The sequence below is a fragment of the Pelmatolapia mariae genome, linkage group LG22 (genome assembly GCF_036321145.2).
Source record: "Pelmatolapia mariae isolate MD_Pm_ZW linkage group LG22, Pm_UMD_F_2, whole genome shotgun sequence".
NCBI classification, from domain to species: Eukaryota; Metazoa; Chordata; class Actinopteri; order Cichliformes; family Cichlidae; genus Pelmatolapia; species Pelmatolapia mariae.
In genome coordinates this window covers 8,611,582-8,627,151 of record NC_086245.2, presented here as the reverse complement: position 1 = coordinate 8,627,151, position 15,570 = coordinate 8,611,582, and the positions used below count along the sequence as shown (strand labels likewise).

General features: G+C 41.2%; 3 protein-coding genes across 3 annotated transcripts; all 3 read left to right on the top strand.

Annotated features, from left to right (window-relative positions):
• Positions 1–1,176: 1,176 nt before the first annotated feature.
• LOC135932799 (fatty acid-binding protein, liver-like) lies at positions 1,177–2,141 on the top strand. Its single transcript, XM_065470452.1, has 4 exons — positions 1,177–1,373; positions 1,452–1,624; positions 1,825–1,914; positions 2,001–2,141. The coding sequence occupies exons 1-4, from the start codon at positions 1,178–1,180 to the stop codon at positions 2,049–2,051; spliced, it is 510 nt and encodes a 169-aa protein (XP_065326524.1). The 5' UTR covers position 1,177; the 3' UTR covers positions 2,052–2,141.
• Positions 2,142–2,253: 112 nt separating this feature from the next.
• LOC135932796 (serine/arginine-rich splicing factor 10-like) lies at positions 2,254–9,442 on the top strand. Its single transcript, XM_065470449.1, has 6 exons — positions 2,254–2,429; positions 4,751–4,855; positions 5,804–5,907; positions 6,899–7,070; positions 7,153–7,206; positions 8,330–9,442. The coding sequence occupies exons 1-6, from the start codon at positions 2,365–2,367 to the stop codon at positions 8,550–8,552; spliced, it is 723 nt and encodes a 240-aa protein (XP_065326521.1). The 5' UTR covers positions 2,254–2,364; the 3' UTR covers positions 8,553–9,442.
• A 1,656-nt stretch (positions 9,443–11,098) lies between these two features.
• LOC135932794 (gap junction alpha-9 protein-like) lies at positions 11,099–15,487 on the top strand. Its single transcript, XM_065470447.1, has 2 exons — positions 11,099–11,350; positions 13,404–15,487. The coding sequence occupies exon 2, from the start codon at positions 13,421–13,423 to the stop codon at positions 14,930–14,932; it is 1,512 nt and encodes a 503-aa protein (XP_065326519.1). The 5' UTR covers positions 11,099–11,350; positions 13,404–13,420; the 3' UTR covers positions 14,933–15,487.
• Positions 15,488–15,570: the final 83 nt, after the last annotated feature.

Here is a 15,570-nt window from a genome sequence, read left to right as displayed (position 1 = left end):
ATACCCCTCGTGATCACTTTGCTAAAACATAATTGCCAGGCTACAGAGGGCATTATTTCTTGCTTTATTATTTCACATCGTCATGATTCAAACAGGTTATCTAAATCTAGAGATAATTTTAGTTCTACGTTAACCTTTCCTGCTATGTAACACCAACATGACCACAAAAGGAAGACGAGTGCACTTTATCGAAACATTTTCACACTTTGAAAACTGCATGGTCGGCCAGATCTGTTCTGCTCTACACGCATCAAGCTAGACGCTATAATCAGGTTTATTATGTGGCACAGTGTGTGGCCTTAGAAGTTCCGCTCTGACATATCTTGGCCAAATTTCTCTAATTGAGAAAAACAGCTATCAAAACAGATTCTTTTGCTTTAAAAAAAACCAATTTGTATTGTTCCCGAGTCACACTCACATCAGCCTTTACAAAATTCCTGCATCAGATGCATAAATGTTGTATTGTAAATATGTTCGCACTGCTTGAGGTTTTGTGTTGGTAAAGAAAAGACCGATCTGGTGATCAAAGGCCATTAACAAGCTTAAAATTAAAAAATGAGCTGCAGATATTTGTGGACAAGCTTAGCACTGTGTTTATCTCCACAGGTGTCGCTGCATGTCTGATCAGTGTTTTCTCAGGGAATTCGACAGACGGTGTGTTTGTATGACTAATACGTGCTCCACAGTTTATAATGTGCCTGTTTTTGTACGCTAAAGTGTTTTCAGCTCTTGTCAACCCGAACAAGGTGTTGGTGATGTTTCCACGTTTTGTAAACAAAGCTCTTTTTGTGTATGCGTGTGTTCCTGTTAACTGAGCATGCTCCAAGACCTGTCAGTGTTTAAGAGACTGGACTGCCTGAGCTTTTGCTGCCTGCACACATTTGCCTTAAAAGTGTTTTTGCTTTTTGTGCTTTTATCAGTTGTAATGTTCTTTATATTACATATTGTTATATGTTTATTTTGCAAAAATAAAAAAATTTGTTGAAATCATAAGGGAAAGCTTTAATTCCTGTCTTAAATAAAAGTTTCTTACTGCTGATTTTGTTTGATTCGAACTGTGCAGGTAGTAGAAGGAGTCAAAAAAAAGGTGGAGCAGACTCTACCTGTGTAGCTGCCTGGCTGCAGGAATACTTTAAAGATGTCAGGATTAAAAAGAAGATACTGTGAATGAGGACTAATGGATGAGTTCAGGCTACTGAGGCCCCTCAGTGGAAAGGCAATTAAAGAAATAACAGGGAGTTTGAAATCCCCAGCGTGCCAACCAGCAGCATGTGATGAGACTGTGACAACATCCTCTGCAGCAAACATGAACTTCAACGGCACCTGGAAAGTTTATTCTGAGGAAAACCTTGAGGAGTTTCTCAAAGCCATAGGTAAGATATTTTAAAACCTAAAGGATTATTTATTTCCTGAATATATTCAGTGGTTTTGTTTGTATTTATACTTTCCAGGTGCACCTCGAATGATTATTAAAATGCGTAAGGAAGTGAAACCGGTGATCATCATAGAGCAGAACGGCAAAGACTTCACCTGCACCGTGAAGACTCCAGTCTGCACCAAAGTCCATGCGTTCAGCCTTGGAAAGGAGGCAGAAATAACAGCTGTGGATGGAAGGAAGTTTAAGGTAGTTCAGGGACTTCATGCTCAACACATTTGAGTTTTTAAAGTTTTGTGAATTTTAAATGAATATTGGAAGGAGCAGTGCAGAAATGAATGATGTGATTTATGCAGGCACAGTAAGCAGGAGATGTATCTCTGTTATTTTATTTTATTTTTAAATCTTTAATTGTTATTGACTACAACAATGATTTTGTTCCTGGTTAGTGCATTGTCAGAGAGGAGAACGGGAAGCTGATAGCTGAAAATGACAAGTTCACCTCAGTCAGAGAGATTCAAGGGGATGAAATGATCGAGGTGGGTGGCTCTAATTCTTCTTAAAACTGCTATGAATTTGAATCATCCATGTTCTCCTAATGTGTCTGCTTACTGTTTATATCTAGACTATCACTGCTGGCTCTATAACCTTCACCAGCAGGAGCAAACGAGTCTGACCAGCCAGCTCATTGACCCTCTCAGAATTCCTCATCTGAAGATGAACGGAGTTAACTTAAAACTAAATAAATAAAGCTGAAGTTAATAAAAAAAATGTGCAAACACTATACAACTCTTATCGTTATTTACTGTAAGGCAGTATTCTGATTGTAGAGGGCGCTGTGGGGATTTTTAAGTGCACTCTTTCATGTGAACGAAGAAGAAGCAGGAAGGCGCCTTCTGAGTGCGCATGCGTTGCTAGTTTTTTCCCCTTCGCAGCCTTTCGTTTTCCCTCTAAAAGAAAACATCCTTCTGCTACGTGAGTGTAACTTTATGGCCAGATACATGAGGCCTCCAAACACGTCTTTGTTTGTCAGGAACATCTCCGATGAGTCCAGGTGAGTCCTCGTAAAGAAGCCACTACTCGTCTACGAGTTAACTCGTGTTAATTGTAGCTAGTTAAGTTAGCCTGGTAGGCAAGGTAGGCCTCAACGTGCAAACTGAAAGGGAAACGCTGACCGGGAGCAGCGCCGCATTTCAAATCTACGTTACATTATTTTGGCCCTATATGTCTTTGTTGTGGTTTTATAAACATTATTAACGTCTGTGTTGCTCTTTAGACGCGAACTTTTTCATGTTTACAGTCAAGCTATCAAAGCTAACTGGCTAACGAAAGCTCGTAAACAGCTCCGTGAATCTTTGAAAGATTTTAAAGGAGGCAAGAAACCCTACAATGTGGATTTAATATGAAGGGGCAAAAATGAATGGCCTCAGCTAACGTTAACCTGATGTTTGTTGGCTGTTATCCATTTTAAACACGCGTAATTAATTGATTAGTTACAACCTCAGAGGTCAGTTTGCTGATTTAAGTTTGTATATTTAAACGTGATTAGCACAGAAATTCTCATTTAAACTGCCAAAATACTGACCTCAGAATACACGATCGCAAATGAAAGCTCGTTTTAATGTTGTATAATGTGTAGCTTGTGAATTAATCTCTACCTGTAATGGTTTCTCATGTATTTGTTATTATCATATTTCATTGTTGTTGTTATATCTAGGTTTAGTCTCAGTGTAAATCTAATCTGACCACATAAGGTTGGTTTAACTTGGTTTTAAAAATACTAAACTTGCTAGATGTGTTAATAACGCTTAAATAGTTAAAGTTTTGCAGTAGTATTTAAAAGCAGAGTGAAATGGGTAAATCGATCAAAAATCATCAACATTTTGTTCGCAATCATCTTAGAATTGCCTAAAAAATGTATGGTCCAAAGTTTGGGCATATGCAATGATTGCTGTGATGTTTTAACTCATATATTGAAAATTAAAGGTCAGTCCAACCATTTTCAGGCTTTTTAAACACATTGCAATTTGAGGCAATATTTAAACACGAACATCTCAAAAACTATTAACAACACAAACCAAAAAAGTATCACTGACCTCTTTCACAACTGATTAACACTGTTTGACATGGATGTTGAAGCTGATTTTAATCTCACTGACACTGTGACCTGAACTTACTTTCCTTAATTTCTTCAATTTTACATTTGCATCTGTGGACGGCCTTGTAACTGTTTATAATGTGTCAGTGCTACACCAATGACATAAACATGAATTGCATGTTAATATTAAAAAGTGTGGATATTTTAAAGGGATAGTTCACCTAAAGAGTGTGGCAAACTGTGAGGAGCTTTTTTGCCCCTATTTTCTAAAAATTTCCCAGATTATTTTACTAAAGATTTATTTGTTTAAACGCAAAAAACCAACAAAAAACAATGGACTACTAGGCAATGAAACTTCTAAAAATTACAATACCCATGTGCCTTGGTGGCTTTTGCCTTGGAGAAAAGACCAGTCGACTGAAAATGCTTTACATACAAGGAAAAATCTTGTCTGGTCACAAAATAAAAGATGGTTTCTTAACCAAATTAACATTTTTAAGCTTTATGTGCACAAGTTGAGTGTTTTTCATTTTTGCAATGACTGCACATATATAGGCCACAAGAAGAGAAAACCAGTTTCCTGTTAATTGAGGTCACTTGATAAAACAGAGGGTATTTTATACTTGAGTAAATTACATCCACAACATGGTTCAAAGGGTTTATATTTTAATGACAGTTTTGGTATATTTTTCTTTCTTTGAAGGTGAGAAGCTCTCTGAGTGACATTAAAAGCATTTGTATGAAGGGAAAACCCTGAAGTTGTATTTGATATATCATCAGGAAGTCTTATATTCAAAGGGGATGGATGGAAAATGGGCTGATTATGTGACCACAATTGAATTATGAACGAAAGATACAGGCTGTTGGTTTCACTGCTCTCTAATATCAAACTTAATGTACTGTGGGGCAGGTTAGTTACCATCAGTTGGGTCAACGTGAGACACCTTCGTAATACTGAAGTTACCCAAATCCTGCTTTGTCGTCCAGGCCTCTCGTTTCTTGGTTGATTAATAAATAAATACATTTAAAAATGCCTAAAAGAGCCCCTCAGTGTTTGCCACCTGCTCTGTTTAAAAACAGCCCTGCTGGGATACAAATTGTCTTTGAGCTCTTTTAACAGGTGGATCACCCTCCAGGTAAGAGGAAACAAAATGCACTCTGAGGTGAACTGTCCCTTTATTCAGCAGCTGCTCTTCCAGCTGTTGCCACTGGTTGATGATGTAGGTAGAGATGCCCGTGATGGTCAGTTGAGTTATACTTGTATTTACGGTGTTCAGGCCTGAGGATTTGCGGCGTGAGTTTGGCCGCTATGGGCCGATAGTAGATGTCTACATCCCACTTGACTTCTATACACGTCAGCCAAGAGGATTTGCATACATTCAATATCCTTTCCCAATGACTTTTAACTGTGTATGCTGCTGCTAACAAATTATTTAAATTTCCTTTTGGCAGAGAAGATTTTTATTAATTTATTTTTTATGATGCATTTTCTTTTTGCACATAATCTGATTGAATATCTAACACGCATATTTCTCTGTTATTGCTTCAGAAAATGTAAACGCGTCCAGTTGTGGAAACCGGCCACAAAGAGTTACAAAGACCCATATAGAGTAGCTGTAAAGACACACAGACCTGCAGGATCAGAGGGAGGGAAAAGGTTGAAAAGAGAAAGTAAAGCATGAAGAGGAAAAAGGGAACGGAGACAAAGCTTGGATTTGGATATGGCGGCAAAGAATGGGGAAAAGAAAAAGAGGTTTAAGAGGAGAAAGCAAGCAGGAAACCCCCGAGTCTCTGTGGGAGTCGGTTAAAGAGTGTAAAGATCAAGATGAAGTTCAAAGTCAAGCATGGGCAAAGGTAACAAGTCTGAATTATTTTGTATCCTCCCATCCACAAATTTGACATGACACCAAAATCAGCTTTCCCTGTGACACTGATGAAACGATTTAATCCAGTCTTATTGTGTTTGATTTTTATTTTTTTATATATATATATATAGTCACTGTCCTGATCCCTCAGACAGTTAGATGATGTGTTTGAAAAGAGCTTGCTTCATCGTTTATCTCTTAAAAAAAAAAAAAAAAAAAAAAGCAGTCAGCTGAGCGTGTTTGTGTTGTTTTCTCACCTGTCTTACAGTAATGTAAACGGTGTCTTTTTATAAATGTTTTTACATGGTAAGCCAGGCCTCACAAATTTAACTAAAGTAAAAGTTTATGAAGTGCATGGTTCTTTTTCTTGAGAAGCCTTTTATTTGTTTGGGAGAAAAAACATTTCTTTAAATTTGTGAGGCCTTAAAAAAAGAGAAAGAAACAGAAACCTTAACCACTCAGCATATTTGAGGACGTGCGTGATGCCGAGGATGCTCTTCACAGCCTGGACAGGAAGTGGGTCTGTGGTCGGCAGATTGAAATCCAGTTTGCACAGGGCGACAGGAAGAGTAAGTGTCTGGATTTTGTGTCTGAATTATATTCAAACACTTTGAAATATTTTTGCTGTTGGTTTAAATATTAATCTGTGACTTCCAGTGATAGAAAAATGTGTGACCAGCTCGGTTTCATCTTTTTAAAAAGAACCCTGATTATTTATTAATATTTACCTGGTGGTCTCCTCCCCATGAAACATGCCGTTTAAAATTAGACCCATTTCCAACAACATGCCGGTACTCTGTTTTCAACATCTGCAGACACTGAATTTATCTGATACCAGTTTAGTATTAGGAAGCTTTCCTCAGTGTGAAGAAGAACTGGAAATTATCCTTTTATTTATAAGGAGAAAACATAGAAACATAGAAAATTGGTGAGAATGCATAAATGTTATTCATGCAATTTATCTGCACTGGTCTCATTTCAGCTCAGTTACACTGCTTTGGTTGTTGCATGAGCCAACGGTTACATCAGCACACTGGCTTAAGCTGCTGAGGTGTGCTGCAGTCTTATCTGGAATGATAAATGTCGCCACTCAGGCAAAAACAAATAATCCGCATCAGTTCTGTGGCTCCACACATTTATTTAACATGCAAAAGATTCAGGGTTTGATGCCAGGAGACAGAAATCCATTTGTGGTTGCGTCAGGACATGCGGTATAAAAATATGCTGAATTAAATATGTGGAGTTACCCACTGTGGCGAGTCAGTGTAGTAAAAGCTTCCCAATGAGCCTTACATTAGTACACTCTTGTTCAAGCTGTTAAGCATCATTACCCAGACTGCATTGTGACATAAACAACAGTCATGAACTGAGACTGAAAGGATTCCCCCTTCCCCCCCAACGTTTTAACAACCAAGAAATCTGCTGTATGTGTCGTCATAGTCGGGGTTCCTTTTAAATCACGTTTCCAGATTTGTTAAGTGTTTAAAATTAAGCATCAACCATCATGGTTTTAATTGTTTTCTGCTTTAACCACTTCTTCCTCCTCTTCTTTTTCACCAGCACCAAATCAGATGAAATCAAAGGAGCGGCGTTCCCCAGGAAGATCCTCCCGGTATGACGACTACGATCGAGACAGCCGGCGCAGGCGGTCACGCAGCCGCAGTTACGACAGATACAGGTCACGCAGCCCGTCTTACGATCGCCGCCGCAGACGTTCAGAGAGTCCTCGAGAGTGAGTTAATCTCTCAGAAGAGAGTCGGTCGGTCCCAGGTGTTCTTTGTGAGAAGGAAAATAACGTTTTCATTTTTCCTTAGGTCTCGTGGACGGGTGTATGGAAGAGGAAGAAGCAGGAGCCGCGAGGATGACAGGTACAACTTCTCTTCTAGACTAAAACCACATTTACACAGATGTAGCCTGTCTGTTGTTTTGCTTCCTAAAATCCATCTTTGTAATGTGCTACTGCAACCAGAAGGTGGAGGTAATGTAGATTTTCTTTGCCAACAACCATTAAATGACAAATAGAATAACGTGAGACCAAATGCCCTGGAGTACCCACGTCACAATACAATACAACACTTGTGTCCTCAGTTCAGCTGCAGCGGTACAACACACCAGGTTAGAAAAATCGAGAGGTGCAGAAACAGCAGCTTGTTAATTTGACGTCAGCTTTGTCATACAGCGGCAAAGGCGACTCCAGATGGTAGAAGGACTCGAGGGAAACAAATGAAATGAGTTCAATGAAGAAAGTGTTTCTCTGCAGTTGACAGCTGCTCATTTCCATAACCGCAGTTAACACGAGTCCTTTATTTACTTACTTTTTTCATCGACTGCCATTTGTTGTAGAGACAGCTGCAGAATGAAGACTGTCGTGTGCAGATGAACTGAAAGATGCAGGTTGGGTGTAAAGCAAGGTGTGACGCGTTTATTTATTTATTTTAGGGGCCAGTTAAAATACAGAAGGAAACAAGTGGTCCAGCGGGCCATCGTGGCTCTATGTTGTGTGTGTGTCAGCATCAAATTGTTGGACAGTGTCAGTCTTAAACCATTTGGCGCACACAGCAGCACAGCTGGGTGAAAACTGGTAGCTTCATGAACTGGTTTTTAAGCTCTTTTGTACTGATCTGGTGATATTATTGAACCCTACAGTCTTTTCCTCCTTTACATACATTACTGTTCATGTTATTCATGTTCTACCAGTTATTGTTAGATGCAATATGCGTCATTTCATCTGTAACAGTGCCCACAAGTTAGAAATTCATGGGATATCATCAGATTTGACTCCTGGGGAGTAACCCTAATGATCCTTATGCTCTGAGGAGGAAATTCCACATTTAACACTCATCAGTTTTCTGTTTTAATGAGAGAAGAGGCGGAAAAGACAAGGACCAGACAGTCAATCATGTCACCCCACAGCCAGTTGAAAGTAATATCGGATCTGCGATTTAATCTATTAAGTGTGACGTATCACTCTTTTACTTTGTGTGACTTCAGATACAAGCAGAGACCCCGGAGAGTCTCCAGAGAGCGATCCCGCTCCAGATCCGCATCTCCACGAGAGAACGTCAAACCGCCGTCCACCTCCCGCTACGTCGAGGAAGAAGTGCGACAGACGCATTCCCCGTCCCGCTCCAGGTCCCGGTCTGCGTCGAGATCACACTCTCGCTCACGTTCTCGGTCCCGGTCCTGGGCCGGGCGCAAGACAGGAGGACGCTAAAGCAGAACCCACTCCCCACCCCGGTCCCCCAGTTCTGTCAGACAGAGCAGAGCTGGTCGTTTTGTTAAGTAAAGGTGTTTGTTTGCCATGAATGTAACGTCCATTTGTAGAAAGCTCGTTTTCGCTATTCCATTTTAAGAACAGCGCTGCAGCTCCTCGGCTTGGTTTTATAAAGTTGTTCGGTGATATTTCTCTTTAGAGCAAGATTCAGCGGTTTCTGCGCTCAGCCTGACGGGAAGAATATCCAGTCTTTTTTATATATACAACCAGTTACTGATGATTTTTGTTTTCTAAACCCTATGCACCCACTTTTGCTAAACAATCCCTGACATTCAGTATTCTAAGGAAGTATTGAGTCTGTTGGTGAACCAAATGCATCTTTGTGTGTTTTATAACTAATCATGTACTAGGTACTTTACTGTCAGCCAGTTTCACCGCTGTTTTTTAAATGTACATTTGTTTGACAGCGATAACCCATCATCATGAGATAAATGTATTCAAGATTTTTTAAAGATGTGTTTTTATGGAAGAAACCGAGAACTTCTTGAAAGAAAAGGCATTAAAGCTGATGGCGTGTGTCTGCAGGTTAGTCAAGTACATGAGCGCGGCTAAAACGCACAGAGGTGATGCTGTGGTCCCTAAAGTGTTAAAGACGTCAACAACAAACTGACCTATACAGTCGTTTGTTTTCTCTTTGTGGTGTTTTCTGTAAGAGTTAAACCTTTTTTTCTGTTTTTTTCCCCCCAAGTTATTGTTTCTTTGAGGAGAAGCAGGTTTACTTGACGGTGTTTTTCAGAACAACTCGTGTCGCTGCATGTTTTATTCTTATCTTCTATCTTTAGTAGGGAAAAAACTGTTATTTTGATTAATAAATGGTTAACTTTCGGTTAAAGAAAACATTGCGTGGCTTGTTTTTGTACTTGCTTGACCAAAGTTCATTATTGAACACAATTCAGAGTTTTCTCCTCCTCGGAGACCTCGGTGTCCTGTGGATCCCCAGCGTCTGCCTGGAAAACGGAGCAGGACAGTCTGTGAGCACGGCCCCGTCCATCGATTTCCTTTTAATGGAACAACTGAAATTAGATTCTCAGCAAAGAGGCAGCCATGGATGAAATCGGACGTGTCTCATTGATCGCCGTACTGGAAAAATGCATCAGTCAGATGAATAAAGCTGCAGATGGTGGAAGTCCTTATCAACCATACAGTCACCAGTATGAGCATAATCACAAAAACAAGAGGCTGCACCACGATGATGCTGTAATCAGACGGGTTTCTGGGTTTCTCTCAGTCCCTGCCACTCCTGGTCAGTTTAATCCAGCTGTACTCCACCCTGTAAAGATTGTGTCACATCTATGATGCCAGTTATCCTTAAACCCCTAAAACTCCTGTTTGGACTTTTTGTACCTGCCACCTTCTAAAAAAAAAAACCAAAAACACAAAATGTACAGAGATGAGCTGTAACAGCTGAAGATCGAGCTTCATTTATTGTTTCTACTGCTTTTCTATCTGAGCAGAACTGAACAGCTACATCACCAGTATCATTTAAGGTGAACTATGAGGGGGGTTCAATATTCAATATCAGGTTTATTTTCAGTATAAGGCTGAAGATTTGGTAAATCAAATAAATCTTTTTTTTCTGGTTAATTGATAGATAAGCACAATAGACAATTTATGATTGGCAGGTTGACAGATGAGGTCAGGCAGGATACGACGTTGTGATCTTCAGAGTAGGGAGCAGGTGTGAGAGAACCTGGAGAGTTGGAGGTATGAGCAGTCAGTAGAAGCAAGACTTACCAGATGGCAGCAAGACCTGTTGTGAGGAGGAGGAGAAGATTCATGAGTGTAGTGAAGGAGGGTTGGAGTGACAGAGGACGATACTAGGGATAGGGTGAGAGGGAGGCAGGGACTGTGGGGTCCCATAAAGGGAGCAGATGAAATCCACTATGCAAGAAAAACTCTGCAAATTACAAAGTTCTTTCATGGAGGAAAACAAAATGAATAGATATGCATCTATGAAGGTGCATTAAGAAAACAAATAGGATTTTTCTTTGAATTCCTCATTAATTTGTGCAATTTTAAAAACATATTCTGGTAAATAGTCAAACAAATATTCATTAAAACAATTAGCCTGAAAAAACAAACATGGAGGCGCATGCAGTAAAGCTCTCTGTTGTGACATCTGTTGTTGGAATAAAGTAGAATTGAGGTTCTGTAAAATTAATATCTCTAGTTTTGGGAGTACCGGTCTTCAATTCGTTTGTTTGTTTGTTTGTTTGTTTGTTTTGTCCTCGGGTAAGATCCAAAAATATCCTACTGTTTAGAAAATGAGAGCGCCGTCTCAGAACCCATATTCCCACCAAGGCCCGGCCCAGTGCACCCAGTTCTGTGCTGCTTTCATCTAAATTTAGAGGATCAAACCAGTCCAGGGTCCTGTGGGTTCAACCAGAAATAGGCGACAGACAACCAAATATTTTGGAGCACATTTTACCCCTGATGACTCGCAGGAACTGGCAGGTCGTCCATTCATACTGCTGCGAGGTAAATGGCAGCAGACCATTGCCACGGAATTGATTGATGGTGTTTCACACCCTATAAGTCGAGAAGAGTTAGTGCCAGCTCGCCTCATTTGTTTTTGCCCAGTTCGTGACCAACAGCAGGGAGTTAAATGTCTACCAGTGGGAAGATTTTACCTTTGATAAGAGATGAAAAATAAAGAAAAAATGCTTTCATAGGTCAGAAATTGGCAGCGTTACATCAAAAAGGCCTTTATGGTTACATTTTCATATGGAAGATAAAAGGTGAGTTAACGCTAAATTATTGATTTGTATTTAAAATGATCGGTTGTGTCTGGTTTTACTAATTTATCTGGAAATTTTTATAATGATGACACAAAATACTGGTGAATAGAGTCCTGTCTCAAATGGTGTCTGCTGGGCTGTGGTTTAGTTGTAACTCAGTAAGCTGGGGCTTTTATTCTGAAGGAATGATGCTTACATTTAAAAGCATCAGCAGTGAAATGTAACCTAACAGTGTTGTATTTTTTCTTGAATCAGACTATAAAATAATTACTGATGTATCAGCATGTAAGAAGCATTTTAAAGCCATTTTTCTTCAGTTTCAGCTCACTTTGAAAACCAGCTTTGCCGTGTAAATTTTTAATATTTAAAAAAATGCAATTCAAGCTCTTCTCTGGGGTTAGGTTATTCTCAGATATTACCTTGTATATGCTTCTTTGCATCCTTTTTTTTAAAACTTGTTCGCTAATTAACAACTACACAAAAAAAATGTAAATACATCACACATTTAAAAGATGATAAGTGAGATTTTTCTAACCTTGAAGAATCGATTCATATTGAAACTACTTTTAAAGTGACTTATTTTCATGCTCAAAATGAAAAGCAGCAGACAAATGTTCAGGTTCGAGCTGAAATAAGCATCTAACTGATGTGAATGGGTTTTATACCTTCTAAATTACACTATGCTGTTCTGTTCCTTTGATATAATATAAAATATCAATAAACCATTTTAAAGATAGTCTTAGTCAGTAGTCTTCGTCTCTATCCATAAAAACATGCAAAACCTTTAAATACACCCGCGTTCCCCTTCACGGTCGTCTCTTTGTTCTATGAAAATCCTGTTCTGACCGCTGGCACACGTGCATCTGTGATTTCACCACACGTGAAGAGCAAACATCAGCTTCTGTTTCCAATGGGCTATATGGACTTGTACTTTCCAGCATTGTAACACTGCATCCTGTTGCATGTGAGGGCAATCTTCAAACTTGTTAATGGATTAGCTGTAGCTCAGGAGGTAGAGCAGGTCACCTACTGATTGGAAGGTTAGTGATTCGATCCCTGGCTCCTCCAATCTGCATGTTGAGATACTAACCCCAAATTGCTCTCTGATGCAGCCGTCGGAGTGTGAATGTAGTTAGAAAGCACTCAGTTTAGAGAGCTTGTGTGATTGGGTGAATGTGGCATGTTGTACAGAGCGCTTTGAGTAGAAAAGTAGAAAAGCACTATATAAGAATCAGTCCATTTACCATTGGTTCTTATACATTGCTTTTCTATTGTACCTGAGTACCGGAGCTTTATACAACATGCCCTTCACTCATTCATTCATTCAGCTATTAATCCAAGCACGTTCACACACATTCAGACTCTGATGTTTACTTGGGGTTCAGTATCTTGTCGAAGGACATTTGACCTCCATCTACTTCCTAAGCTGCAGCCACCCCATATGTGGTGTGTGTCTGTTTTTAACTGTGGCTTACTACTCGCCTTAAATGACAAGGAGCCAGACTTATTACAGTTATTTTAAAGTGGTCTTGGGCAGTAATTTTCCAGACTTTCTGAAGAGCTTTCAAAGTTTGTGTTTGTCACTTATCAGGAGGGAGCTACAACAGTGAAGGTCTACTGGCATCTGTAAAACACAGTGGGGGCTGTCAATGCTTGGGGCTTCATTTCAGCTGTAGTGAAGTACCTTCACATTTTGATCTATCATGCAACACCATCTGTGATGAATCTGATTGGCTTCATTTTTTGATTCACTGCCAATGCAGTAAAAGCATCCCTGGATAGAAAAACACACAGTGGAACTCTATGAGTCATAGATTGGCCTCCCCAGAGTTTTGACATCAACATTACTGAAGCAGTGTGGGATCATGTTTATGGAGAACATAAAAAAAGGCAGCTAAGATCCAAAGAAGAGCTTTGAATGTCCTTTAGGAAGGTTGAAAGGTTCTCATTCTGACAGAGAGGAGGTGAGATCACAGGTGCAAGGTGCAAGTGGTTAGAAGAAACATTGAACTCCTAGTATATAAATGAGTTTCTCTCTCTTTTTTTGTTACAGAGCTGCTAAAGTAAAAAATGGGAGACTGGAACTTCCTTGGTGGGATCTTGGAGGAGGTGCATATCCACTCCACCATGGTTGGCAAGATCTGGCTGACCATCCTGTTCATATTCCGAATGCTGGTCCTGGGCGTCGCCGCAGAAGACGTTTGGAATGACGAGCAGTCCGACTTCATCTGCAACACCGAGCAGCCGGGGTGCCGGAATGTATGCTACGACCAGGCCTTCCCCATTTCCCTCATCCGCTACTGGGTGCTCCAGGTGATATTTGTGTCCTCGCCCTCCCTGGTGTACATGGGTCATGCCATCTACCAGCTGCGCGCTCTGGAGAAGGAACGCCACTGCAAGAAAGTGGCTCTCCGGCGGGAGCTGGAGGCGGTGGATGCAGAGCTGACAGAGGTGAAGAAGAGGATTGAAAAGGAGATGAGGCAGCTGGAGCAGGGGAAGCTCAACAAAGCACCACTGAGGGGCTCCCTGCTGTGCACCTACGTGGCCCACATTGTTACGCGCTCAGTGGTGGAGGTCAGCTTCATGACGGGTCAATACATCCTGTATGGAAACCGCCTGAGCACCCTTTACAAGTGCGAGAGGGAGCCGTGTCCCAACGTGGTGGACTGCTTCGTCTCGAGGCCGACAGAGAAAACTGTTTTCATGATGTTCATGCAAGCTATCGCCTGCATCTCCCTCTTCCTCAGTCTGCTGGAGATCATGCATCTGGGCTTCAAGAGGATTAAGAAGGGCATTCTGGACTACTACCCACACCTGAAGGATGACCTGGATGATTATTATGTCAGCAAGTCGAAAAAGGACTCAGTGGTGCATCAGGTTTGCATGGGAACGACTGTGGGACGCAAGAGTACGATCCCCACAGCACCAAGCGGGTACACGTTACTGCTGGAGAAACAGGGCAACGGACCCAACTACCCTCTCCTCAATGCCTCCTCAGCCTTCGTCCCAATTCAAGGAGACCCTGGTGGAAAGCCGGACAGTCAAAAGGAGGGCAAGGAAGGAGTCCCGAGTCCCACGGAGCACAACAACAACTCCAACAATACCAGCAGTGAGACGCGGTCCCCTCCTTCAGACAAACAGGAGGAACGAGAAGATCAATCCCCACCACATCACGAGGACCTGGAGCGTGCAAGATCTGAGTACCCCACCCTGCCTGTTTCAGATGCCTCCTCCAGTACAGCGCTGTCAGGCATCACAAGGAAGACACGAAGGATCACCCCACCGTGGAACTGCTCCACAGTTGTGGAGGGAAACGGCTCAGACAGCGGAGACTCCTACAACGGGAACAACAGCATGAAGCTACGTAGCAGCAGCGGTGGCGGCCCCAGAGCGAGGATCCTCTCCAAGTCAGACATTAAGAGACCGAGCAGACCCCAGAGCCCGGACTCTGCGGGGGAGCTGAGCTCTATATCTCGACACAGCCGGGAGAGCAATAGCCCCGCTGCCTCCCCTCCAAATCGGCGAGTGTCAGCTGCCAGCAGCGCCAGCAGCAGACGAGCCCCGACTGATTTACAGATATGAAGACTGCTTAGAAGAAGCCATTAAAACACTGTATTACTGCACCTTTTACACAGTTTAGACTTCTTTAAAAGACAATCACAAGAAGCTTGCAGAGATTATGCTTGTGGCATTTTTTCAGAGATATTCTCCAGTCTTAGAAAGAGCATGTGACAAACAAGCAGTCTAACATCTACTCTTTCTTTTAGAGGGATTCAAGCTAGGATGCACAGCCTTGTTTTCTCAGATTTCCACATCAGTTTCAGGCTTCCAGAATGAGCTTCAACCCTCAAACAATCAAGCTATCAAGCTATGTTAGCAACTGACATGACTGAGTGGGGCCTCATGATATTTGATGATAAGTCATGATAAGTTATTAATGGTCAGATGAAGGCTGAAGGGTCACACACGCTGAACTGTTTAACTGAAACATGCACCTAGCACTGAATTATTGCTAAACTCCATAAATTCTGGTAGCTATCACAGATAAGAATGGGTCCTTGTCTCAGAAACCAACTTTAGAAGATGCTGACCTTTATGTTTGTGTGGTGCACTGTGCGATAAACACATCTGCTCAAATGCTTTATTAACCTTTCATTTTTTCATATTTACAATTAAAATAAAGGCTTGCGGGTAATTCACAGACAGTATAACAGATGGAC